General features: G+C 44.9%; 2 protein-coding genes across 9 annotated transcripts in view; both read right to left on the reverse strand.

The window, feature by feature from the left end:
- Positions 1-12,694, reverse strand: part of tmem198b (transmembrane protein 198b) — a 37,219-nt gene extending 24,525 nt beyond the window's left edge. Inside the window, exon 1 of one of the 7 annotated variants that reach the window (XR_009804579.1) lies at positions 12,129-12,694. The gene's annotated coding sequence lies outside the window, so the exon portion shown is untranslated. The other 6 variants (XM_061889109.1, XM_061889115.1, XM_061889110.1 and 3 more) reach the window with 6 other exon arrangements.
- Positions 12,695-14,480: 1,786 nt separating this feature from the next.
- Positions 14,481-27,518, reverse strand: LOC133544460 (sterol 26-hydroxylase, mitochondrial). Of its 2 annotated transcripts, XM_061889802.1 has the most exons (9): positions 27,262-27,518; positions 26,917-27,107; positions 25,411-25,610; positions 25,128-25,325; positions 24,887-25,050; positions 20,064-20,230; positions 16,739-16,820; positions 16,457-16,657; positions 14,481-16,378 (listed from the first exon to the last, which is right to left on the reverse strand). In XM_061889802.1, the coding sequence occupies exons 1-9, from the start codon at positions 27,442-27,444 to the stop codon at positions 16,262-16,264; spliced, it is 1,503 nt and encodes a 500-aa protein (XP_061745786.1). In that variant the 5' UTR covers positions 27,445-27,518; the 3' UTR covers positions 14,481-16,261. The 2 variants fall into 2 exon arrangements, with proteins under 2 accessions (XP_061745786.1, XP_061745787.1); XM_061889803.1 differs by lacking the exon at positions 26,917-27,107 and having other exon boundaries at positions 27,262-27,489.
- Between the last annotated feature and the right edge of the window lie 302 nt (positions 27,519-27,820).

Raw genomic sequence — 27,820 nt, forward strand, 5'->3', positions numbered from 1 at the left:
CTGAGCCAGCCCACTTTGGAGAAGTGGGTAGGAGTGAGGTGTGATCTGGGGTGGAGGTCTAGAAGTAACCTGACTAGCTTGTTCTGGGATGTTTGGAGTCTAGATTTGAGGGTTTTGAAGGTGCTGGGGTACCAGGAGGTGCATGCGTAATGGAAAAGGGTTGAATGAGAGTTCCCGCTAGAATCTTCATGGTGATTTTGTTAAACATGAATTGATTAACGTGGACCCCGACATAAATAAGTTGAAAAACTTATTGGGGTGTTACCATTTAGTGGTCAATTGTACGGAATATGTACTGAACTGTGCAATCTACTAATAAAAGTTTCAATCAATCAATCAAACCAGAGAGGAGATTCTGTAGAGAAATCTTGTTTGTTTGATTACCTTGGTTGCTATTTTATCACAGGAAAGATTAGCCTCTAGAATGGAACCTAGGCAGGTGACCTCATCTTTCCTGGTGATAACAATGTCACCCACTTTAATAATGAGGTCAACAAAATCCTACATGGAATGCAGGCCTTCTATGCAAACTGCGAATGTTGTGTGCAACTGAACAATGAAACCTCAGAATCTTTGGGAATAAAAACTGGTGTAAAACAGGGATATATTCCTTCACCGTTTCTGTCTCTCTTTGTGATTGACTTTGGGGTGGGAGAAGAATAGAAGTACAACTTGGATATATAGTTTCAACAAAAACATGTTTGATCTTGACTTCGCTGATGCATTGCACTCTTTGAAAAGAATACATAAAACGTCCATCGATGCACCGACAAAACTAAAGAAGTCATGAGCAAAATGGGACTAATATTCAACGAAGATAAATGAAAGTGATGGATGTCGGAAAAAAGGCACATCAATTAAGACAAATGGAAAAGATATTCAGAAGGTGGAGGAATTCCAATATTTAGGGAGCACCGTTAGCAACGATGGGGGGCGCGGTGGAACAAGGGTTAGTGTATGTGCCTCACAATACCAAGGTCCTGAGTAGTCCTGAGTTCAATCCTGGGCTCGGAATCTTTTTGTGTGGAGTTTGCATGTTCTTCCCGTGACTGTGCGGGTTCTACTATGGCTTCCTCCCACCTCCAAAGACATGCACCTGGGGATAGGCTCCTCCCACCTCCAAAGACATGCACCTGGGGATAGGCCCCTCCTACCTCCAAATACTTGCACCTGGGGATAGGCCCCTCCCACCTCCAAAGACATGCACCTGGGAATAGGCCCCTCCCACCTCCAAAGACTTGCACCTGGGGATAGGCCCCTCCCACCTCCAAAGACATGCACCTGGGAATAGGCCCCTCCCACCTCCAAAGACTTGCACCTGGGGATAGGCCCCTCCTACCTCCAAAGACTTGCACCTGGGGATAGGCCCCTCCCACCTCCAAAGACTTGCACCTGGGGATAGGCCCCTCCCACCTCCAAAGACATGCACCTGGGGATAGGTTGATTGGCAACACTAAATGGTCCCTAGTGTGTGAATGTTGTCTGTCTATCTGTGTTGGCCCTGTGATGAGGTGGCGACTTGTCCAGGGTGTATCCCGCCTTCCGCCCAAATGCAGCTGAGAAAGGCTCCAGCACCCCCTCGACCCCAAAAGGGACAAGCGGTAGAAAATGGATGGATACCAACGATATTAAATGCTCGGAAGAAATAAAAATACGGATTTGCAAGGCAAACACAGTCTTTGGAAATCTTTAGAACCGATGGCCTGCTGTATGCGTGTGACGGATGGCAAATAACTGCAAAAGATCAAGGGAAGATACAGTAGATGTCTTCCACCATAAATGTCTCAAGGGAATAATGCAAACTTCCCGGAAAGACCAGATCACAAATGAAGAAGTACGCAAAAGATCCAAACAGAAACGACTGACACAAAACATAGGTAAGCGCTGATTGGTATGACTAGAAGATGAAATGAGAATATCAGATGAAAGAATACCCAAACAGCACTGGAATGAAAACCCCCAGGAGGCAAAAGACAAAGATGCAGACCAACAACAACAAGGAGAAGAAGAATAGATAAAGACCTTGCGAGCAGAAATACCAGCTGGGAACAAGATAAATCCATAGCTCTGGACAGAATGCAGTGGAGGAACGTTGTGGATCGATGCCCTCTAGAGCAGTGTTTTTCAACTTTTTTTGAGCCATGGCACATTTCTTGCATTGAAAAAATCCAAAGGCCAGCAGAAATCATTAAAAAAGGAAACTCAGATGACAGTAAAATGTTGTTGTCACAATTGTTGGATATGACTTTAAAGCATAAGCAAGCATGCATGACTATAGCTCTTGTCTCAAAGTAGGTGTACTGTCACCACCTGTCACATCACACCCTCACTTATTTGGACTTTTTTGCTCTTTTCCTGTGTGTAGTCTTTTACTTCTTGTCTTGTGCTCCTATTTTGGTGGCTTTTTCTCTTTTTTGGCTTTAGCAGTTTCATGTCTTCCTTTGAACAATATTTCCCGCATCTACTTTGTTTTAGCAATCAAGAATATTTCAGTTGTTTTTATCCTTCTTTGTGGGGACATTGTTGATTGTCATGTCATGTTCTGATGTACTTTGTGGACGCCATCTTTGCTCCACAGTAAGTCTTTGCTGTCGTCCAGCATTCTGTTTTTGTTTACTTTGTAGCCCGTTCAGTTTTACTTTGGTTCTGCATAGCCTTCCCTAAGCTTCAACGGCTTTTCTTAGGGGCACTCACCTTTTGTTTATTTTTGGTTTAAGAATTAGACACAATTTTACTTGCACACTGCCTCCCGCTGTTTCCAACATCTACCAAGCAATTTTCTACCGGCTGCCACCTACTGACATGGAAGAGTATTACAGGGTTACTCTGCCGAGCTCTAGACAGCAGCGACACTCAACAACAACACATCATTTGCAGACTATAATTACTGGTCTGCAAAATATATTTTAAACCCAAATAGGTGAATGTGGAGAGACGGAGCCGACGGACCGACAGCAGGGTAGGGCAAACTGTGATCCTACTCAAGATGGCGGCCAGGAGGCGGAGTATGCAGCGGAACGGAGAGGCGGGGGCGTGCCTGAAGCGCCGCTGATGCAATCAGAACCAGGTGCGTAAAACACACACCGGCTCTCAATCTGTGCATCTCCTCCGGCTGTATAAAAGGGGAGAAGGAGGAGTAATCGGGGCAGAAGAAGTAGGAGAACCAGCAGAAGACCTGACGAGCAAAAACCACAGAGAGCCACGGAGTGACCAAGACCAGCAAAGGAAAGACTCGGACGACTGAAAAGGAGACCGCCGCGAGCAGCGGAGGTGGAGCTGAGAGAGCAACCGACCGACACTGCGAGCGGCTTTATTGAAAGAATAAAGAGTCAAACCTGTGCGAAGCGATGTCCTCCATCAATGGTCCATGCAACCCACATGATGGCAGCAGGAAGCCGTTCACAGTGAAATTAGATCATCTCCCACGGCACACCAGACTGTATGTGCCGCGGCACAGTGGTTGAAAAACACTGCTCTCAAGGATGGAACGACTTAAAGTCTAAGGTAAGGTAAGAATGCTCTCCATTCCCGACTAATCGCTGCCTCCAGTATGGGTTCTGCATTTTGTGCAGGCGTGGGTTCTTGCCAGGCCACCCACCTTGGTGTGTGATTAGTCACTGGGACACAGGTGCCAATCTTGGTGTGTGATTAGTCACTGGGACACAGGTGACAATCTTGGTGTGTGATTAGTCACTGGGACACAGGTGCCAATCTTGGTGTGTGATTAGTCACTGGGACACAGGTGCCAATCTCCTTTGGCAAAGCCTGCTCTTTTTGCAGAGTCTCAGTGTGAGCGAGGCCAAGCAAGCTGCTTTGGTGCAGCACCAGTCAGGGAATGTCAATGATGCTTGTTGCCATGGACAGCACAGGAGACATAAACGCTGCTATTGTGACACTCGGATGGGAGACCAGGCCGTCGGCACGAGTGTGAAACTCAACCGGATTCTCAATCGTCATGGAGACGTCACAGAAAGCTAGAACTGAAAAGCGGGTGATGTCGACACATTAACGGATCCAAACTGACATTATGTGTTTCTTTTCGCATTCATTCAGCCGCAGGGCTCGTGTGCTTCTGTCAGATTCCGTGCTTCCAACAGCAGCTGCTTGTGAACATCCCCCGGCCTGTCACTATGGAAACCCATTAGGAGGCCAGAATTTCCACAAAAATCTAGCTAAAGTGAAAGGGGTGGCAGGGCGTAGTGGGTAGAGTGGCCTCGCCAGGAACCTGAGGGTTGCAGGTTCGCTCCCCGCCTCTTACCGTCCAAATCCTTGCCACTGGTGAATAAATGATGAATGATTGACAGGTGGTGGTCTGCGGGGTCGTAGGCACAAACTGGCAGCCACGCTTCCGTCAGTCTGTCCCAGGGCAGTTGTGGCTACAAACGTAGCTTACCACCACCACCAGGTCACCCACATATGTGGTCCTCTCCAAGGTTTCTCACTGTCATCCCACTGGGTTAAGTTTTTCCTTGCCCTGATGTGGGATCTGAACCGAGGATGTCGTTGTGGCTTGTGCAGCCCTTTGAGACACTCGAGATTTAGGGCTAAACAAGTAAACCTTGATTGATTGATTGAATGAATGATGGCTTCTCACTTCTCTGTGAAGCGCTTTGAGGCTCGAGAAAAGCGCTATATAAATATAATCCAGTATTCTTACTATAAAGTCGACTTGCTTTGTTTAATCTTTTCTTGTACAGAAATCGCTTGTTACAGAACCATTCCAACAACCAACCAACAAATGCTCCTACGCATTTAACCCATAACTCAATTGTATCCCAGGCCAAATATTCCAGGTAAGTTGCATGCACACTAAGTAAGTTGTAGGACACTCACCATGCACACTAAGTAAGTTGTAGGACACTCACCATGCACACTACGTAAGTTGTAGGACACTCACCATGCACACTATGTAAGTTGTAGGACACTCACCATGCACACTATGTAAGTTGTAGGACACTCACCATGCACACTATGTAAGTTGTAGGACACTCACCATGCACACTACGTAAGTTGTAGAACACTCACCATGCACACTATGTAAGTTGTAGGACACTCACCATGCACACTATGTAAGTTGTAGGACACTCACCATGCACACTATGTAAGTTGTAGGACACTCACCATGCATACTATGTAAGTTGTAGGACACTCACCATGCACACTATGTAAGTTGTAGGACACTCACCATGCACACTACGTAAGTTGTAGAACACTCACCATGCACACTATGTAAGTTGTAGGACACTCACCATGCACACTATGTAAGTTGTAGGACACTCACCATGCACACTATGTAAGTTGTAGGACACTCACCATGCACACTATGTAAGTTGTAGGACACTCACCATGCACACTATGTAAGTTGTAGGACACTCACCATGCACACTATGTAAGTTGTAGGACACTCACCATGCACACTATGTAAGTTGTAGGACACTCACCATGCACACTATGTAAGTTGTAGGACACTCACCATGCACACTATGTAAGTTGTAGGACACTCACCATGCACACTACGTAAGTAGTAGGACACTCACCATGCACACTATGTAAGTTGTAGGACACTCACCATGCACACTATGTAAGTTGTAGGACACTCACCATGCACACTATGTAAGTTGTAGGACACTCACCATGCACACTATGTAAGTTGTAGGACACTCACCATGCACACTACGTAAGTTGTAGGACACTCACCATGCACACTATGTAAGTTGTAGGACACTCACCATGCACACTATGTAAGTTGTAGGACACTCACCATGCACACTACGTAAGTTGTAGGACACTCACCATGCACACTATGTAAGTTGTAGGACACTCACCATGCACACTATGTAAGTTGTAGGACACTCACCATGCACACTATGTAAGTTGTAGGACACTCACCATGCACACTAAGTAAGTTGTAGGACACTCACCATGCACACTATGTAAGTTGTAGGACACTCACCATGCACACTATGTAAGTTGTAGGACACTCACCATGCACACTATGTAAGTTGTAGGACACTCACCATGCACACTATGTAAGTTGTAGGACACTCACCATGCACACTATGTAAGTTGTAGGACACTCACCATGCACACTATGTAAGTTGTAGGACACTCACCATGCACACTATGTAAGTTGTAGGACACTCACCATGCACACTATGTAAGTTGTAGGACACTCACCATGCACACTATGTAAGTTGTAGGACACTCACCATGCACACTATGTAAGTTGTAGGACACTCACCATGCACACTATGTAAGTTGTAGGACACTCACCATGCACACTACGTAAGTAGTAGGACACTCACCATGCACACTATGTAAGTTGTAGGACACTCACCATGCACACTATGTAAGTTGTAGGACACTCACCATGCACACTATGTAAGTTGTAGGACACTCACCATGCACACTATGTAAGTTGTAGGACACTCACCATGCACACTACGTAAGTTGTAGGACACTCACCATGCACACTATGTAAGTTGTAGGACACTCACCATGCACACTATGTAAGTTGTAGGACACTCACCATGCACACTACGTAAGTTGTAGGACACTCACCATGCACACTATGTAAGTTGTAGGACACTCACCATGCACACTATGTAAGTTGTAGGACACTCACCATGCACACTATGTAAGTTGTAGGACACTCACCATGCACACTAAGTAAGTTGTAGGACACTCACCATGCACACTATGTAAGTTGTAGGACACTCACCATGCACACTATGTAAGTTGTAGGACACTCACCATGCACACTATGTAAGTTGTAGGACACTCACCATGCACACTATGTAAGTTGTAGGACACTCACCATGCACACTACGTAAGTTGTAGAACACTCACCATGCACACTATGTAAGTTGTAGGACACTCACCATGCACACTATGTAAGTTGTAGGACACTCACCATGCACACTATGTAAGTTGTAGGACACTCACCATGCACACTATGTAAGTTGTAGGACACTCACCATGCACACTACGTAAGTAGTAGGACACTCACCATGCACACTATGTAAGTTGTAGGACACTCACCATGCACACTATGTAAGTTGTAGGACACTCACCATGCACACTACGTAAGTTGTAGGACACTCACCATGCACACTATGTAAGTTGTAGGACACTCACCATGCACACTACGTAAGTTGTAGGACACTCACCATGCACACTATGTAAGTTGTAGGACACTCACCATGCACACTATGTAAGTTGTAGGACACTCACCATGCACACTATGTAAGTTGTAGGACACTCACCATGCACACTAAGTAAGTTGTAGGACACTCACCATGCACACTATGTAAGTTGTAGGACACTCACCATGCACACTATGTAAGTTGTAGGACACTCACCATGCACACTATGTAAGTTGTAGGACACTCACCATGCACACTACGTAAGTTGTAGGACACTCACCATGCACACTATGTAAGTTGTAGGACACTCACCATGCACACTAAGTAAGTTGTAGGACACTCACCATGCACACTATGTAAGTTGTAGGACACTCACCATGCACACTAAGTAAGTTGTAGGACACTCACCATGCACACTATGTAAGTTGTAGGACACTCACCATGCACATAGACTATGTAAGTTGTAGGACACTCACCATGCACACTATGTAAGTTGTAGGACACTCACCATGCACACTAAGTAAGTTGTAGGACACTCAGCATGCACACTGTGTAAGTTGTAGGACACTCACCATGCACACTATGTAAGTTGTAGGACACTCACCATGCACACTAAGTAAGTTGTAGGACACTCACCATGCACACTATGTAAGTTGTAGGACACTCACCATGCACACTATGTAAGTTGTAGGACACTCACCATGCACACTATGTAAGTTGTAGGACACTCACCATGCACACTATGTAAGTTGTAGGACACTCACCATGCACACTAAGTAAGTTGCAGGACACTCAGCATTGCAAATGGCATTGGCCGCACATGAGTCATGGGACCAGGTGAAATGTGCAGGATTTGAAGGGCTCGCAGAATCCTGAATGATCTGATATATGATGCTTACACCGAAACTGTTTGACCATTTCAAGTTTCAACCGGTGTTAATATCGCTGACTAATAAATTGTCGTCTTTGTTAATGTCAACAACCTATTTTACCCTGATGAGAACACGACAAAACATGCACCTGGGGATAGGCCCCTCCCACCTCCTAAGACATGCACCTGGGGATAGGCCCCTCCCACCTCCAAAGACATGCACCTGGGGATAGGTTGATTGGCAACACTAAATGGTCCCTAGTGTGTGAATGTTGTCTGTCTATCTGTGTTGGCCCTGCGATGAGGTGGCGACTTGTCCAGGGTGTACCCCGCCTTCCGCCCGATTGTAGCTGAGATAGGCGCCAGCGCCCCCCGCGACCCCGAAAGGGAATAAGCGGTAGAAAATGGATGGATGGAGAACACGACGATAAAAATCCAAGCAAAACGGCCTCATAATTAAAAGCCTTATTTTGGGTTGCGTGATTGATGTTACGCTCGTCTGTATTTCGGGCACCCCTCCCCTTGTCGGGGCTTTCCGGGCGCCTGCTCTCTTGACAACCAGCTTTACAGCGCGGGCAAAAGATGTCGGTTGAGAAAAGAAGGGAAGTGTTGTTGATGTTTAATGAACGTGTCTGCGCAATTTGATAAATTGTTTAGATGTGCACACCTGACGCTAGGTTTGTTGTGCAACTCCTTGTGGACGTTGGCGTTGCTTCATCCGTGCGGGAGTGTTCCGAGGTTCAAATGTGTGCCTGTGGGTACCCGTGGGTGACTCTCCGCGGGAGGGGAGGGCACTGATGAAGTGAAGTGAAGTGAATCATATTTATATAGCGCTTTTCTCTAGTGACTCAAAGCACTCTACATAGTGACACCCAATATCTAAGTTACATTTAAACCAGTGTAAGTGGCACTGGGAGCAGGTGGGTAAAGTGTCTTGCCCAAGGACACAACAGCAGTGACTAGGATGGCGGAAGCGGGAATCAAACCTGCAACCCTCAGGTTGCTGGCACGGCCACTCTACCAACTGAGCTATGCCGCCCACAGGAAGCATTTAGAGGCCTACTGAAATGAGATGTTCTTATTTAAACGGGGATAGCAGCTCCATTCTATGTGTCATACTTCATCATTTTGCGATATCGCCATATTTTTGCTGAAAGGATTTAGTAGAGAACATCCACGATAAAGTTGGCAACTGGAGAAAAGCCCTGCCTCTACCGGAAGTCGCAAACGATGAGGTCACATGTTGAGGACTCCTCACATATTCACATTGATTTTAATGGGAGCCTCCAACACAAACAGCCATTCAGACGGAGAAAACGACAATTTCCCCTTTAATTTGAGCGAGGATGAAAGATTCGTGTTTGAGGATATTGATAGTGACGGACTAGAAAAAAACAAAAACAAAAAAGTTAAAAAACAAAACAAAACGCAATTGCAATCGCGTTGCTTTGAGACGGATTCTGATGTTTTTAGAGATGTTTACTAGGATAATTCTGGGAAATCCCTTATCTTTCTATTGTGTTGCTAGTGTTTTAGTGAGTTTAACAGTACCTGATAGTCGGAAGTGTACGTCCACGGCCGGGTGTTGACGCGCAGTGTCTCGGGGAAGTCGACGGCAGCTGTACGGGAGGCACAAGCTCAGCTGATATCCGGTCAGAGGCGACTTTTTAACCAGAATTTTCTCACCGAAACCTGCTGGTTGACATTCGGTTGGGATCCATGTGCGCTCTGATCCATAGTAAAGTTTCACCTCCAGGAATTTAAACAAGGAATCACCGTGTGTTTGTGTGGCTAAAGGCTAAAGCTTCCCAACTCCATCTTTGTACTTTGACTTCTCCAATTTTAATTGAACAAATTGCAAAAGATTCAGCAACACAGATGTCCAAAATACTGTGTAATTATGCCGTTAAAGCAGACGACTTTTAGCTGTGTGTGTACGCAGCGCTCATATTCATAACAGCCCGTGACGTCACGCGTACACGTCATCATTACGCGATGTTTTCAAGAAAAAAGTCCCGGGAAATTTAAAATTGCAATTTAGTAAACTAAAGCGGCCGTATTGGCATGTGTTGCAATGTTAATATTTCATCATTGATATATAAACTATCAGACTGCGTGGTGGCTAGTAGTGGCTTTCAGTAGGACTTTAAGTCCCATCTTGAAACTCTTTTGGATACTTTAGCCCAGGGGTCAGCAACCTTTTTGAAAGCAAGAGCTACTTCTTGGGTACTGATTAATGCAAAGGGCTACCAGTTTGATACACACTTTAATAAATTGCCAGAAATGGCCAATTTGCTCCATTTACCTTTAACTCTATGTTATTATTAATAAAACTAGCTAATTTGAATCTTTTTGAAAAAATTAAAAACATCATTAGTATTTTTTCCTGATTAAGATAAATTTTAGAATTTTGATGACATGCTTTAAGTAGGTTAAAATCAATCTGCACTTTGTTAGAATACATAACAAATTGGACCAAGCTATATTACATATATAAAGAGACAAATCATTATTTCTTCTAGATTTTCCGGAACAAAAACTTTAAAAGAAATTCAAAATACTTTGAAATAAGATTTAAATTTGATTCTACAGATTTTCTAGATTTGCCAGAATAACTTTTTTGAATTTTAATCATAATAAGTTTGAAGAAATATTTCACAAATATTCTTTGTCAAAAAAACAGAAGCTAAAATGAAGAATTAAATTAAAATGTATTTATTATTCTTTACAATAAAAAAATACTTGAACATTGATTTAAATTGTCAGGAAAGAAGAGGAAGGAATTTAAAAGGTGTATGTGTTTAAAAATCCTAAAATAATTATTAAGGTTGTATTTTTTCTCTAAAATTGTCTTTCTGGAAATTATAGGAAGCAAAGTAAAAAAAAACAAATGAATGTATTTAAAAAAGTGAAGACCAAATTTTTTAAATATTTCCTTGGATTTTCAAATTCTATTTGAGTTTTGTCTCTCTTGGAATTAAAAATATCGAGCAAAGCGAGACCAGCTTGCTAGTAAATAAATAACATTTAAAAAATAGAGGCAGCTCACTGGTAAGTGCTGCTATTTGAGCTATTTTTAGAACAGGCCAGTGGGCGACTCATCTGGTGACCCCTGCACTAGCCTTTAAATAGACCCCACTTTTACACCAGATGATCTGCCGTTTTCCTTTCTTCGTGGAGGGGGGGTCACAGATTCGGTGACCACGGATGAGGTGGAAGGGGTCTATCATCAGATGGATGTCTTTAGAGGTGGGAGGGGCCTATCCCCAGATGCCTGTCTTTGGAGGTGGGAGGGGCCTATCCCCAGGTGCATGTCTTTGGAGGTGGGAGGGGCCTATCCCCAGGTGCATGTCTTTGGAGGTGGGAGGGGCCTATCCCCAGGTGCATGTCTTTAGAGGTGGGAGGGGCCTATCTCCAGGTGCATGTCTTTGGAGGTGGGAGGGGCTTATCCCCAGGTGCATGTTTTTGTAGGTGGGAGGGGCCTATCCCCAGGTGCATGTCTTTGGAGGTGGGAGGGGCCTATCCCCAGGTGCATGTCTTTGGAGGTGGGAGGGGCCTATCCCCAGGTGCATGTCTTTGGAGGTGGGAGGGGCCTATCCCCAGGTGCATGTCCTTGGAGGTGGGAAGAAGCCGCAGGGGAGAACATGCAAACTCCACACAGAAAGGTTAGGAACAGGGGATCGAACCATTGTGAGGCGCACGCACTAACCCTTCTTTCCCACCGTGCTGCCCTCTTCCACTCTTCAGCCATATTTCAGTACCTGACGTCACGTCATGACATGACCACGTGACTTCAAGATGAGTCACGTTCAAATGGCCAGAAGCCTTTCACTGAGTGAAAACACAATGTCGTGTTGGACCCGGTGTCGTCCCGCTCACCAGAACCCACCTCCATCCCCGACTGACCTGGATTCACACCCAAATAGCCCACATCTTTGATAGAAACGCGTTACGACGTCCTCGGGTAGGACAAATGTCTGAGAGCAGGTGCGCGTGACACCACCATCATCATCATCATCATCATCATCATCATCATCATCATCGACTTACCTTCATCATCATCATCATCACCTTCATCATCATCATCATCATCATCATCACCAGCGACTCACCTTCATCATCATCATCATCATCATCATCATCATCAGCATCCACACGGACGCGCCAAGCCCGCGTCCCCGCGACTGGAGCCCAGAAGAGCCGCCATTAGCGTCCTCTTGCAGCCGAGAACAGGACGTACAAGTGGGCAGCTGTTGGCTTCCTCCCCGCGGCGGCGAGTCGAGGTGGAACTAGTCGTCCATGACAGGAGTAGCCGCCCCGCCGCGAACAGGACGGCTAAGATCCGGGTCACATGACGTCGTGCCTCTCACAGAGGAGGTTTTGGCAGCTGCTCATGCACGCGCATCTGCTGTCACGTGACGTCGTGCCGCTCACCAGGGAGGTTTTGGCAGCAGCTCATGCACGCGCATCTGCTGCCGCGCTGTACTTCAACGCGCGCCCTCTGCCGGCGGACAATGTCATTGCAGCTTCTCCCCGCCGCCACGTCCAAAGAAAGTACAAATAGTCTTCATCCTCATATTAGCTCCACATTTAGTTTGGCTTGATTGGTGTGTGCACAAAGATACAGAGTGGCAAACAGCTTAGTGAATGCAACACGTGCACGGATGTGTTTGTACGATGTTGTCCTGACACCTTTGTGGAGTAAAAAAGTCTGCTGACTGACAAGAAGGCTGTGACGACATCAATATATATACATTTAAATACAGTGATTTGTAACAGTTTGTGAGCAGGGTGTGAGGGGTCTGCAGTGATGCTTCCTGCCTCTTTTCCTGACCTTGGTAAAAGTCCTGGACGGGGGTGCAGGTCGACACCAAAAATCTTCTTTGCAGTCTGTGAAGGTGCAGCTTGGTTGCAGATCCACAGCAGACAGTGATGGAGGTGCACAGCACACATTGAATGATGGCGGTGATCTGGCATGGGTGGGTGTGGCTTTCCTCTCCTTTCCAAACTGCTGAGAGACCGTTAGCCGAGAAGCTTTGTTTTAGCTTCTCAGCTTAGCTATCTTTAGCTACCCTGATCTTCTTCATCAGTTTGTTTCTGGCCCGCTGGAACAGGATCCATCTCACGAAGGCATCCTTCTTGGCCTGACACACTTCCCAAGTTGAGGTGTAAACCACGGCTTCAAAGACACTCCAATCAAAGCAGGCTTTTTGTAACGGTCTTAGGAGTATTTAACCTCTGCATGTCGGTCGGGATGATGTGAATCAGACAGTGATCAGAGAGTCCTAAATCTGCACAGGCTACAGAGGGATCGGAGTTCTTTACTACTGTGTGGAATACAAACACCGACCAAAATAACTCTAGGGTTGAATACATCGGTTTGCAGCTTATTAAAAAACTCTCCAGGTGTTGGCTACATCTCTGCTTGAACATTTTCACACCAACCTTCGTTTTTTGGAGAAGCCTATTCCGTCTCCTTTGGTCTTCTAGAAGAGCTCTTTTTCATGGTCTGCTCTGAGGAGCTGAAAGACCAGTAGGTGCAGTGAGCTATCTGGAATTTGTTCACTGCGCCAGGTTTCCGCGAAACACAGGGCGGCGGATCCGTTCAACGAGCGCGCCTGCTTGTCTTCGCCGTCCACAGAAAAAGTCAATAGAGAGCTGCTGCTCATCCTGAAAGAATCTCCGCGTGACTCTCTGGTTCAACAAATGAGCCCGTGTGGTGATATCCTTTACACACTGATGTCAGTTTTTCATGCAGTACCGCCTAAGGGATCCAAGGTGCGTCATATCAGGGCTTACGTGCAGTGATTTTTCCAGACTCTCTGAACCTTTTGATGACATTACAGAGTGTAGATGGTGAAATCCATAAATTCTTTGCAATAGCTGTTTGAGAAATGTTGTTCTTAAACAATTTGCTCAGGCATTTGTTGACAAAGTGGTGACTCTCACCCCGTCCTTGTTTGTGAATGAGTGAGCATTTCATGGAAGCTGCTTTTCTAACCAATCATGGCACCCACCTGTTCCCAATTAGCCTGTTCACCTGTGGGATGTTCCAAATAAGTGTCTGATGAGCATTCCTCAACTTTCTCACTCTTTTCTGCCACTTGTGCAAGCTTCTTTTAAACATGTTGACTGCGTCAAATCCCAAATGAACTAATATTTGCCAAAAAAATAAAGTTTCTCAGTTGGAACGTTAAGTATCTTGTCTTTGCAGACTATTAAAAAAAAGTTAAAGTACCGATGATTGTCACACACAAACTCTAGGTGTGGCAAAATTATTCTCTGCATTCGTCCCATCACCCTTGATCACTCCCCGGGAGCTGAGGGGAGCAGTGAGCAGCAGCGGTGGCCGCGCCCGCGAAACATTTTTGGTGATTCAACCCCCAATCCCAACCCTTTGTCAAGTTGATACTTGGATTAAGGTTGTTTTTTTGACGCAGAGGGAATTTGGCACGGGCAAGACGTGAGTGTGAGTACATCTTTTATTTAATACTCTCACTAACAAAAGATAAACAAAAAGCGCTCACAGTGGAGGTACAAAACTTGGCTACAAGATACAAAGATGAAACAAAAACACTTGCTCGATGGCATGAAATAATGGACATAAACAAAAAGACTTAGCACAAAAGCAACTGACTATGAACTTTAAACCAAAACTTACGTGGACAAAATGAACAGCATAGCAAGGCATGAAGCAGATAATCGAGGGCGTGAAGGAGGTGCAGCATGGGAAGGTGTGTGAAGATGCCAGAACGAAGACAGAAAAGGAATGACTTAAATAGTAGCTGTGATTATTAGTGAAAACAGGTGTGAGGCTGAGGACAGGGACGTGACATGATAGGTGAAAACTAGTAAGTTGGCATGGAGACGAAAACAAACCAGGAAGTGCCAAGACAGAACTAAATGTCCAAAAAACTAAACATGACCAAACATGGCAAAAAACAAAACCTAATCATACAGGCGTGACACCCTTGATGCTGAGTGCCAAGCAGGGCTTTAATGGCTCCCATTTTTATAGTCTTATGTATGACTTGGATGGGGTTTGAACTTACAACCTACCGATCTCAAGGCATACACTCTAACCACTAGGTTGAAAATGATTTGCAAATCTTTGTATTCTGTTTTTATTTACCATTTACACAATGTGACAACTTCACTGCTTTTGGGTTTTGTATATTGTAGTTGTCTTTGTCAGGATTGTCCCTGACAGTTTGTTTTGTTTTAGTTTTTCCTCTTTGTATGTCTTTGTTTCCTGTCAGCGCTTTTATTTTGGTCATTTCCTGCTTTTCTCCCTGAGCACTGTTTCCCCTCAGCTTTGCCTGGCACCTGGCCACACCTGGTGTCAATCAGCCCGCTCTTATTTAAACCTGCTTTGTCCTCCAGTCAGTGCTGGAATATTGTGGTGTCGATGTCACCACTACCTGTCAATGTCATTAATACTTATCGTTGTAGCTGTGTCTACTTCTGTTCACTCTGCTCATGCCATAGTCCCTTCGTATCACAGTAAGTGTTTTTGTTCATGGCCAAGTTTGTTCTCCGCCTTGTGAGCGCCTTTTGTTAGTACCCTTTTTTTTGTTCTTGTTTTAGTGTTTAAATTAAATGATGTTTTCTTACTCAATGCCTGCCACCTTCTCTACATCTTGGGGTTCGTCACCAACAGCACTTGACGGAATAATCCAGCACTGACCTGACAAAGCAGGTTTAAATAAGAGAGGGCTGATTGACACCAGGTGTGGCCAGGTGCCAATTAGTCGCAGCTGAGAGGAAACAGCGCTCCGGGAGAAAAGCAGGAAATTACCAAAATAAAAGCGCTGACAGGAAACAAAGACATACACAGAGGAAAAACCAAACTGTCAAGGACAAGCCTGACCGTCTTTTTGTAAAAACTGTTGACCATGTGGTCAAGGGAGGCAAAAAAAGCTAAGAATAACAAAATGAATATTAAAGTTTGTACACAGCGGTGTGTTATAAATGTATATGATTACAACCATTTAGTCATTTGCACATTTCCTGATTAAATACAAAGCAGAAACCACAATGTGCGATGATTGCGCAAATCCTCCCAAAGCAGATTGCGTAGCGCGTGCCTCCATCATAGTGCTTGCAGAAAGATGAAATACACACCATGAAAGTGCAATGTCTTTAATCTATGCTTGTGATATAATTATTCTTGCTGACCTGACCAGAAAGTGCAGAGAAAAGTTATTAGGTGAGTCGGACTGTACAAGACCTCACAGGTGTGGCCTCAGGTTCTGGGCAGGAAGCGGAGGCTGATGGGTCTTGCTGGGATGAGCAGCGTTCGTGTTTTGGCCTCAATGGGGGCGCTGTCCTCTCCTGGCCGGACCTCATATTGCTGCACCAGCTGTCAACCACAAGTAGAACATGATCCAGTTTGTAGTCCCGGTCACAAGTCGAGCAAAACCTGCTACCAGCCACTCACCCTGGACAAGGCGAAGTACATCTCCATTTCTGCCACCCTCCTCCCTACACAGCCTCGCACCCCCACACCAAAGGGGATGAAGCTGTATGGGTGGTGCTGGAAGGCGTGAGTGCGAAGCCACCTCTCCGGCAGGAAGTCATCAGCCTGGGTGAACTGTGTGCGGTCGTGGCTGACAACATAGTGGCACAGATGAAACTGAGTCTGGAAAGGGATCAAGCACATGCCTCAGCTCTTTCTTCTGGGTCTCACAGCAACACTCAAATGCACCGGGCTGTACTCTACCTCCTTCGGGAACCGGTAGTTGTCCACAATCACTTCGCTCTCTGTAGTGAATCGTCCATTTCCAGGAACCACAGGATATAAGCTGGAGAACAGAAGAGAGTCGGTCAACGTGATTCATTATAAGATACTGGGATCGGGAATATCAGAGACGTGCTAAGGTTTACGACTTTTATGCCTTTAGAGTTGTTTTTAATCACTGTTAACACAGGTTTTTTTTATCTATTTTATTTGGGTCTTACAATATATTTGCTTCTGAAATACACGCAGCTAACCCTTCCCAGGAAAACCATATAAAGTCAGATCTTCTGTTTTTCTGAAAGTACAGTTGAGAGTGTTAGAATATCCAATCCACTTTATTTATATAGCACATTTAAACAACAATAACGTTTCCAAAGTGCTGCACAGCCATGTTAAAAACAATATTATGCTCCACCAATGACTGAACAAAACAAAAAATGAATAAAAATAAAACCAATAAAAACAATATAAAAACAAATATGATTAAATACTATTTTAAAGGGTAAAACCAATTAAAACAGTAAAATAAAAATAAAAGTGTATAAAAAACACAGAGGACCACACAACTCACGTAGTGTTAAAAGCCAAAGAATAAAAGTGGGTCTTAAGACGAGACTTAAAAGAGTCCACTGTGGAAGCAGTTTGAACATGGAGGGGCAGAGTGTTCCAGAGCTTAGGGCCGACCACAGAGAAGGTCCTGTCTCCCCTGGTCTTAAGTCTGGTCTTGGGCACCACGAGCTGGAACTGGCTCTCGGACCTCAGAGCGCACGCAGGAATGTAAATTTGGATGAGGTCCGAGATATATTGAGGTGCCAGTCCATGTAAAGATTTAAAAACAAACAGCAATGTTTTAAAATCAATTCTAAAATGAACAGGGAGCCAGTGCAAACTCTGAAGAATTGGGGTTCTATGCTGGCGTTTCCTGGCCCCTGTTAAAAGTCCTGCTGCCGCGTTCTGGACTAACTGCAACCGGGAGAGAGCTTTTTGGCTAATGCCAGCATAAAGTGCATTGCAGTAGTCCAGGCCACTTGAAATAAAAGCATGCACCACTTGTTCAAAAAGGTTAAAAGATAAAAACGGTTTAACCTTTACTAAAAGACGAAGGTGATAAAAACACGATCTTAAAACGCCATTGACTTGTTTGTCTAGTTTAAAGTCGCTGTCTATAGTGATGCCAATAGAATAGTTCCATACTTTCCTGTTCTCCAATCATTTGTGTTGCTCTATGAATGTCTATACGTGTAGATGAGTGGGCACCCGAGTAACGATCTTCTTGTTCGGTAATCTCTAGGAGCGTTGTCATTTTGTAGTCGAATGTTAATGTTTGTTTTCCGTCAGACTCCATTATCGCTGTTGTTGTTGTTGTTTTAGTTGCTGGGAGTTCCGATGTTCATCCAGATCCTTGATGTCTTCGGCAACTGGTATTCTTGCTTGTGGACCTCTGTGGAGGGGGGTGTGGTCTGCGGGCCTGCAGCGGAACGGGGTGTGCCAGGCAAGTGCGTAGATAGCCCAGGTGGGCCTTATTTACTAATCACCTGTCGCTCTGTATAAGCATCAGCCGGGAGGAAAAACGTGGTTGGAGCTGGAGCGAGAGCACGAGCCAGAGCGAGAGCAACAAAGGACAAATGCTGGAGAGCAACCGGCGGCACATTTAAAAACAAAGCCTCTATTGTAACCTCGATCCAGGCTCGCATGGCAATGCTTGGTGGTCTGAAGGACCCAAGGGAGGGCAACCTACACAACCTCCATTAAGCTTTATGTAGATTTTATATGTATAGGGGTGGGACCTAATAAGTTTACTTCTTCCCACTCCCTTTTGAGCCAATCTTGACATCTACAAAAGATTAGTCACATGTAATGTTTTCAATGTAGGTGTAAAAATAATGTATGTATATATTTCTTTTGTATTTTATGTCATTCTCTTATTTTGTTTGCATGGCTCAAAATAAACCATTCATTCATTCATTCATTTTGCAGTTGGCGCTCAGAATTTACGCTGGCACTTTTCGTTTGTGTATTTCCATAAAGTAAAAATGAGATAAATGCTGGCCCTGGCTTGTCTTAGATTGAAAAACAGTAACAACCGGCACCTACCAGCTCCTATACACCTCCCTCATGGTGGTAAAATAAAAATGGTTGTACTTTTAAAACGCTTTTCTACCTCTTTTTAAGGAGCCCAAAGCGCTTAGATCAGGGGTCGGGAACCTTTTTGGCTTAGAGAGCCATGAAAGCCAAATATTTTAAAATGTATTTTCGTGAGAGCCATATAAAAAAATTTAACACTGAATTCAACTAAATGCGTGCATTTTAAGTAAGACCAGCATTTTTAGAGTATAATAAGTCTCTTATTCTTTTTATGAACATTGTTATTCTGAAGCTAGTAATAAATAGTAATAGTAAGTAGTAAACCAGTAATAATAATATAATTCTACAATTAATGCAACTTCTTGAACAGGTGCGGTACAAAACGGATGAATGGATTAAAATGCATGAGAATGTTTAATATTTTGAACGTTATTTATATTTTGAGCGTAATTATTAATTACTCATCGTGTTAAGCAATGTCAGCTAAGATTTATCCGAGAGCCAGATGCAGTCGTCAAAAGAGCCACATCTGGCTCTAGAGCCATAGCTTCCCTACCCCTGGCTTTGACAGCATTTCCACATTCACACACACATTCACACGCTGATGGCGGGAGCTGCCATGCAAGGCACTAACCAGGACCCATCAGGAGCAAGGCTGAAGTGTCTTGCTCAAGGACACAACGGATGTGACTAGGATGGTAGAATGTGGGGATTGAACCAGCGACCCTCAGATTTCTGTCACGGCCACTCTCCCAACTTCGCCACGCCGCCTCAGAGAGCTACAGCAAGTCCGTGTATGATTCCTCTGTATTTTATGACATCATTAGCAAGAAAAGCGACGCCCCACTTACATTAGATATATTACACAGCCTGAGTGAAAACATGCTGTAGAATAAATATTTCTGTAAACAAAGGGCAATATTCTGACAAACAGAAAGAGGCAGGCACTGTACTGACTGCATTAAAGCAAATAGGATAGCCTCAGGCAACCTAATCAGATTGGACCGTGTATTTCATCAGAAAATGCGTAAATTTAGTGATTTTTAATCACTAAATCAGAAATGATTAATCATTCAGAAACTAAATGTAGTGGACAACAAACAATATTAATTTGACGTTATTATTTTTCCCCCATTATGACAAGTGATGCTCTCCTTCCTCCCCTGACTGCACATCCCTGAACGGAGTGTCTCCAAATATCACAAACTGGTGGTCAGCTTACCGCAAGGTCTCCTTGATGACAGCCTTCAGATAGGGCATTGCTCTCAGGTCATCTGTATCTGGCTTCCGCCTGTTGGCACACACGGCATTCACCTCACTGTACAATCCATCCTGAACCCGCTGGTCCCTCGCCAAGTGGTACAAGGCCCAGGAGAGTGTGTTGGAGGTCTGCGATCAACACCGTCTCATCAGCAGGTTAATAACATCAACAGAGAACTACAGAGTCTGTGAATGGCTGTTTGTCTGTATGTGTTTGATTGATTGATTGATTGATTGATTGATACTTTTATTAGTAGATTGCACAGTTCAGTACATATTCCGTACAATTGACCACTAAATGGTAACACCCAAATAAGTTTTTCGACTTGTTTAAATCGGGGTCCACGTTAATCAATTCATGGTAAATTCATGGTGTCCTGCGATCGCCTCTCGCCCAAAGTCAGCTGGGATAGGCTCCAGCTAACCCGCGACCCTCGAATAGAAATATAGAAAATAGATTGATGGATCTTTGGAGTGAGTATTCCAGTGAGACAAACAAGCCCGAGCCTGTCACAGGAATTCTTCCAGACAAGTCGTGCAGGCGCGGCAACACAAGGTTCTAGCTTCCTGTTTTCTTCCCTGAAATATGCTCCATGACCTTTGTCGTTTTTGCTTGCTACAGTATTCAAATAGGATTCAGGGATTTAGGTAACTTTTTCGTCATACCAGCACACGTCACAAACAGATGGCACAAAATTGAGTACCCGAGGTTTCAGATTTAGCCTGAGGAGTACCGCAAACATGATAGTATATACGAAATGATTGAAAGAGAATTGGATATGAATAGCGTAAGCAAACAAAATCAAATCAAAGCCATTTTCAAAGAGCTTAGTGTTGCTCATGCAGAGATGAGGAGAGATGTGTTGGGGGGGACTTGTATCTACTGCTACAGAACACCTTTGGAGTTCTGCGGTCGAACAGCTTCCGCAGAGAAATAGTTCCTCAGTCTGGTGGTCCTACTTCCAATGCTTGCCTGAGAGAAAGTGATCAATGCTAGGTTGTACAGTGTGGGTGAGATTCTTGGTGAGTCAGAGAACCCTCTTTCAGTATTTGCAGTTAAATATGTATGTGGTGTTGGGAAACAATCTTCTGAGTAGCTTTCACTCCCTTCCTCTCGTCATTCATCCACACTGCTATGCTGGTGCTGAGAGTGCTCTCCACCACACATCTGTGGAAGCTCCTGAGAACGGAGCTCTCCTGTCTAACACAGCGCAGTTTTCTGAGCAACACGCATTCTAGGTGAGGTCCTTTAATAGATGAACCCCAAGATACTTGTAGCTGGAGACCACTTCCAAAGCTGTTCCTCGGATGAAGTCTTGATCTAACCCATCACCAGCTTTTCGAAGCACTTTATGACTATTGGAGAGAGGGCTACTGGCCGATAGTCTTTCAGACCCATCACTGTGGATGTCTTTGGTGCAGGTATGATGGACACAGTGTCTTCAAGCAGGTTGGAACAGAGGATAGTTGGTGCGAGGTGTTAAAAATGTCTGTTGGTACCTCAGTCAGTTGGTGGGCACAGTCCTTCAGTACTCATCCTGGGATGTTGTCTGGACCTGTGGCTTTGAGAGGGTTGATCCTTTGCAGGGTCAACTGCACATCTGCTGAAGGGTGTGTCATTAGGTTGGTGCTGCTTGGTTCATCCAAGCAGGTGTAGAACCGGTTGAAGGGATCTAGCAGGGAGGGGTCGTTTCAGCATTGTACACTTTGGCTGTTGTAGTTCGTAATGCACTTGATGCCCTTCCACGAGCGCCGAGAGTTATTGGAGGTGAATGGACGTTGGATCTTATGTGCATGGGAGGCTTTAGCACTCTCAATGCCCGAGTCTAACTCTCTTCTTGCTGCCCTGAGTGCTGAAGCTTTGCACTGAAGGCTACAACCCAAGCCTTCATTAGTGTTCTCGCCTCTGCATTCAAACAATGGTTTTGGTTTGGGTAGACAGATGTTGTCTTTGTGGTGCATCATCAGCAAACTTTGAGGTGACATTATCCCAGCATATTATTACCACATGTAGGAATGTGAGTTTTACATGGTTACAGTTGCTTGCAACCACAAAAAAATGCGTTTGGGTGCTTAGTTTGTAGAGAGCTGATGGTGTTATGTAAATCCTGCAGGAAATGTGCAAACACAGAATACCTCAATGTGTTTTCCCGATTGGAGGTCTCTGTCACCACATGAAAGTTGTAGTTTGTTCATTTGGAAAGCGGAGTAAGGCATGCTGTTAAACCACATTCCCGCCAGACAAAGCACAGAACAGTTAATAAATAAATGATAAATGGGTTGTACTTGTATAGCGCTTTTCTACCTTCAAGGTACTCAAAGCGCTTTGACACTACTTCCACATTCACACACACATTCACACACTGATGGAGGGAGCTGACATGCAAGGCGCCAACCAGCACCCATCAGGAGCAAGGGTGAAGTGTCTTGCTCAGGACACAACGGACGGGACGAGGTTGGTACTAGGTGGGGATTGAACCAGGGACCCTCGGGTTGCACACGGCCACTCTCCCACTGCGCCACGCCGTCCCAATACAAACACAAATGTATTATTTGTATCTCCGTGTATTTCAAGGCACTCTCAATGCCCGAGTCTAACTCTCTTCTTGCTACCCTGAGTGCTGAAGCTTTGCACTGAAGGCTACAACCCAAGCCAAATACAAATAATACATTTGTATTTGTACGGATAAGAAATTCCAGTCAGTCTTGAGCTTAATAAACGTTGATGTCTCGCAGGGTTTTATTAGGTTTGGTTTGAATCCAAAGAGCTGAAATAGTATTTTTACATTGACAGTAGTTTGTTTTCCTACAAGACTGACTGTTGCTTCGTCCTTAATGATGGTCACAACATTCGAGGGGTTGAGACCTAAACTGTGGCCAATAATGGTTTGCGGTTCTCCCTTCTCGGGGCTTTTTGTGAGGTTAATTGTCCACTTACATGGCGATGGCTTTCCTTTTGTTTGGCACATTGCCACCGACAGAGCCTTGCTTACGCTTGGGATACATAACGAAGCGCAAAAAGTTAACTTAATAAGCTATTCTTCCTCATTACAGCTGCTTTTGAAGCACAGACTATTCTTCCACCGCATGCTGTATCGAGTTTATTTATCCCTCCAACCATCCATTTTCCATAACACCTACTCACTAGGGTCGTGGGTAAGCTGGAGCCTATCCCAGGAAGAGTAAATAATAGACTGGTCGCTAGACAGTTGCAAATAGACAAACAACCATTAACAATCACATTCACACCTGTGGACAGTTTAGAGTCTCCAATTCACCGAACCTGCACAGGGAGAACATGCTAACTCCACACAGAAAAGGAGATCCGGCCTGCATGCTAATCACTAAGGCTCAGTGCCCTCAGTCTTTAATTATTCATAGATGCACAATTGCTACCTCAAATGTGATATGAGGAACACCTATAGTCCCTTTTTAGTTCACATTTGTACTTTGGTCTGCACCCAAAATTTGAAAAAGATGTTTGAAGTGCACTTGAGTGCGGTTCGGTTAGCGTTCACATGAAATAATGCTCAGTAAAGGCAGAGTAGACCCTTCTCTCTGGTGGTATCGGTTCGCCTGTTTGGTGGACTGCGAACACACTTGACCAAATAAATCTTGTATCGCAGAACAAACTGACCAAGTCGATCAGTAGTGTCGAATATAGGGAGCATTTTCTGCCTGCAGTTTTTTTTTTATTGGCCCTGCTCAAAGATATGTTACTTCGGTTTGTCACCCCAAACACAAAACATCTTTGGACTCATCCATCCATCCATTTTCTTCTGCTTATCTGAGGTGGGGTCGCGGGGACAGCAGCCTAAGCAGAGAAGCACAGACTTCCCTCTCCCCAGCCACTTGGTCCAGCTCCTCCTGGGGGATCCCGAGGCGTTCCCAGGCCAGCCGGGAGACATAGTCTTCCCAACGTGTCCTGGGTCTTCCCCGTGGCCTCCTGCCGGTCGGACGTGCCCTAAACACCTCCCTAGGGAAGCGTTCGGGTGGCATCCTGACCAGATGCCCAAACCACCTCATCTGGCTCCTCTCCATGTGGAGGAGCAGCGGCTTTACTTTGAACTTCTCACCCTAGCTCTAAGGGAGAGCCCTGCCACCCGGCGGAGGAAACTCATTTGGGCCGCTTGTACCCGTGATCTTGTCCTTTCTGTCATAACCCAAAGCTCATGACCATAGGTGAGGATGGGAACGTAGATCAACCAGTTAATTGAGAGCTTTGCTTTCCGGCTCAGCTCCTTCTTCACCACAACGGATCAATACAGCGTCCGCATTACTGAAGACGCCGCACCGATCTCACCATCCACTCTTCCCCCACTTGTGAGCAAGACTCCTAAGTACTTGAAGTCCTCCACTTGGGGCAAGATCTTTGGACTCACAGTACATGAAATATATTTTAATGCACAGTTTTCACCTATAGCTTGCTTTCTTTGTTCCAAATCAGCAACAGTGGCACTTTTTCAATTCCAGTGTCCTTTTTCTGTTGCTAAAGCAGCATTACACTGCTAAGGGTCTACACAACACACAACACACAACACACAACACACAACACACTTATTGCCTCTATGTCATTGCAGAGTTGATTTGAAGAAAGTTTGGATTGTTCATTTCTTCTTCTATTAGAGCTTACAAACTAGCAACATGTTGTCTGATTTGGTCAAATTGGCGTTCGTTTCCCGTTTTGACATACTTGTCCATACACTTGATAGTTTTCCGCCTACAAAGCAAAGTACGTCAGGGAGGTAGGTAAACATTCTGGCTGTGAGTGAAATATGCTCTCACCGTGTCCACGCCGCCCAGCAGCAGCTCTGTCACACAGATGTAGATCTCGGATTGGGTCAGCTTGTCACAGGACAACAGGTAAGTCAGGTATAAGCCATCTATCAGCTCACCTCGCTCCATCCGAGTGTGAATGTCAGCAAGTCTTTGGTCTATCAGAGTCTGTGCTGCAGAATCAATACTAATTGTTTAAGCTCCTTTGACTTAAAACCACAAACGGCTGTTGTCTGCAGCTGCAGCCCACCTGTGTCGTAGAGGTGGTCCCAGGCCTGCACAAAGCGCCTCCAGAACGGGAAGAGCCAGCGCATCCAACGTGGAAAGACTACCACCGTCTCAGACAGGGTCAGCATGTCATTAACTGCAGCGATGAAGCGCACCGTGTCCTCGGGTATGTCTTCCTGCAGGCAGCCCAGCCTGGTCTCGAACAGGATGGAGGAGATAGCTAAATAATTGTGGTTCATAAAAAGGTTGAGTAACCTCCGGCCCTCTTTGCGACTGTGACTGCAGAATCATGCCGTGAGTCTCACCTTCGAAGCCAAACTTGTGGAGCTCAGCAGCCACGTTGGAAACAGAAGTCTGGTCTGGACTGCGAATGCGGAGGAACTCGATGCGTTGCAGGAAGTCGTCAACCACCTGCTGGATGATTGGAGCGTAGGCCGACACCTCCTGCAGCCTCAGCAACTTGGGGTTCAGAGCACTCCGCATTCGGTACCACTCCTGTCCTTTGCTGGAAAGTAGAATACCTCTGATGGTTCAAACTTCAGAATATTTGACATTAAAGGGGTCACATTATACTTTGTTTTTTTTACATTCCAAACACTTCCTTGTGGTCTACATCAGTGTTGTTCAACCTTTTTTGAGCCAAGGCACATGTGTTTCATTAAAAAAATACAGAGGCACACCAACAGCAGAAAAGGTTAAAAAAGGAAACTCCACCTTATTTTGAGTTTGTTGTTGTTTGCTGTGTGTAGTGTTTTAGTTCTTGTCTTGCGCTGTTATTTTGGTGACCTTTCCTGTGTTGTTGGTGTTTTCCTGTAGCAGCTTTGAGTGCTATTGCCCACACCTGCTTTGTTTTCGCAATCAAGACTATTTGATTTGTGTGTACGCAATCCTTCTTTGTGGGGACATTGTTGATTGCGGATGTACTTTGTGGACACCGTCTCTGCTCCACACACTGGAAGTTTTTGCTCTCGTCCAGCATTCTGTTCTTGTTTACTTTATAGCCAGTTCAGTTTTACTTTTGTTTTGCATGGCCATACCTATGCTTCAGTACCTTTTCCGAGCGGGACTTGCCTTTTTTTCATTTTTGGTTTAAGCCTTACATAGCTTTTTACCTGCGCACCGTCTCCTGCTGCGCTCTGCATGTTGGGATCACGACAAACCATCTTCGATGCGTTCCGACTTTTACAGAGCAATGAACTAACTACCTGCTGCCACCTACTGACATGGAGTTTTACACGGTTACACTGCCAAGGTTAAAAAATGAAACTCCACCAGGTTGTCGTGCCTTATTTTGAGTTTGTTGTTGTTTGCTGTGTGTAGTGTTTTAGTTCTTGTCTTGCGCTGTTATTTTGGTGACCTTTCCTGTGTTGTTGGTGTTTTCCTGTTGCAGCTTTGAGTGCTATTGCCCACACCTGCTTTGTTTTCGCAATCAAGACTATTTGATTTGTGTGTACGCAATCCTTCTTTGTGGGGACATTGTTGATTACACACAGCACAGACACTAGACAACAGCACATTATTAGCAGATTCTAAGTATTGATTTGCAGAATACAGTTTTTGGACCAATTGGGCGAAGTTGCATAATTTCCCACTGCACACCAGATAATACCTCATTGCACACGAGTGTGCCGCAGCACAGTGGTTGAAAAACACTGGTCTACATAACATGTAATGGTGGTTCTTTGGTCAAAATTTTGCATAGATGATGTTTTCCGGACCGTTCCATCTCTTCAGGATGCGTGGTTTAGTGGGCGGTCTATCTCAACTGATTTGGAAGTCAGAACTTGTAGTCTGGAGGGAATTGCACTCACTCTACATGCAGGCCATAGGCTTGTCCCCGCAGGTCTCTGTATTCTTTCCAGTGCGGCAGCTCTGCTCGGACCGGGTAGCGTCCTTCTTGCCGGATCACCTGGGCTATGAGCTCGGGACTTGCCACATTAACCAAGTCGAACGGACCGAACCTAGAGCGCCAGATAGGCCCGTACAGATTCTTCTGTACACCCTGGCAAAAGATGTTAGGGCGTGCATTAGCGTGTACTTCAGCGACACATTCTGATGTACTCTTTTGAGATGGTTACCTAAGAAAGGGAAGATGTTCGGAGTATACAAGTGTACGAAGTACAATGACTTGCACGACCAGGCTGGGTTGTGTTTACCTGCAGCAAGTGGCTCTTGTCCTTGTACCCTTTGGCAAATAACCAGAAGAGGGTGGTGGAGAAAGTGGGTCCTGGCAAGTCATCGATGGTCTTCAGTGGAGCCGCTTCAGTCGTCAGTGTTCTGCCGGAGAGGGGGATCAAACCTCTGCAGAGCGCAGAAAGACCAGGCCGGGAGGAGCTCATTTCATCTCAGCTTGTCGAGCACAGAGTGCTGTTGATGGGATTTTACCCAAGTGTGGCTTTTACTGACACCCAGCAGATACTATGTGCAACTGCCTCACAGGAAGTACTTGTTTTTTTCTTTCTTACATAACAGACTGAAAAGAATAGGTGTGAAAGAGGGCTTTATATCTTGTTTATGTTTGGATTTTATTTCGATGTGTCCAGTTAACAGACATTTAATATTGATTTAACAATTACCCCGTCACAAAGATACTGAATTGGCAGTATGGAACTTTTGTTGTCATTTTTATTGTAAGTGAGAGAGACAGCATGAACTAGAAAAGTCATTAAAAGCAATATTAATTTATTTTAATGACTTGTATATGCACGTTTTCTT

This window comes from Nerophis ophidion, linkage group LG27 (assembly GCF_033978795.1).
Source record: "Nerophis ophidion isolate RoL-2023_Sa linkage group LG27, RoL_Noph_v1.0, whole genome shotgun sequence".
NCBI classification, from domain to species: domain Eukaryota; kingdom Metazoa; phylum Chordata; class Actinopteri; order Syngnathiformes; family Syngnathidae; genus Nerophis; species Nerophis ophidion.

Bases quoted from the DNA above. Each gene is read 5' to 3' on its own strand.
- LOC133544460 (XM_061889802.1), bottom strand. From the start codon at position 27,444: ATGAGCTCCTCCCGGCCTGGTCTTTCTGCGCTCTGCAGAGGTTTGATC. The intron at 25,326-25,410 runs GTGAGACTCACG...ACAATTATTTAG, and splicing joins CCACAAGTTTGGCTTCGAAG to CTATCTCCTCCATCCTGTTC. The intron at 20,231-24,886 runs GTGAGAGCATAT...TGTTGATCGCAG, and splicing joins TGCTGGGCGGCGTGGACACG to ACCTCCAACACACTCTCCTG.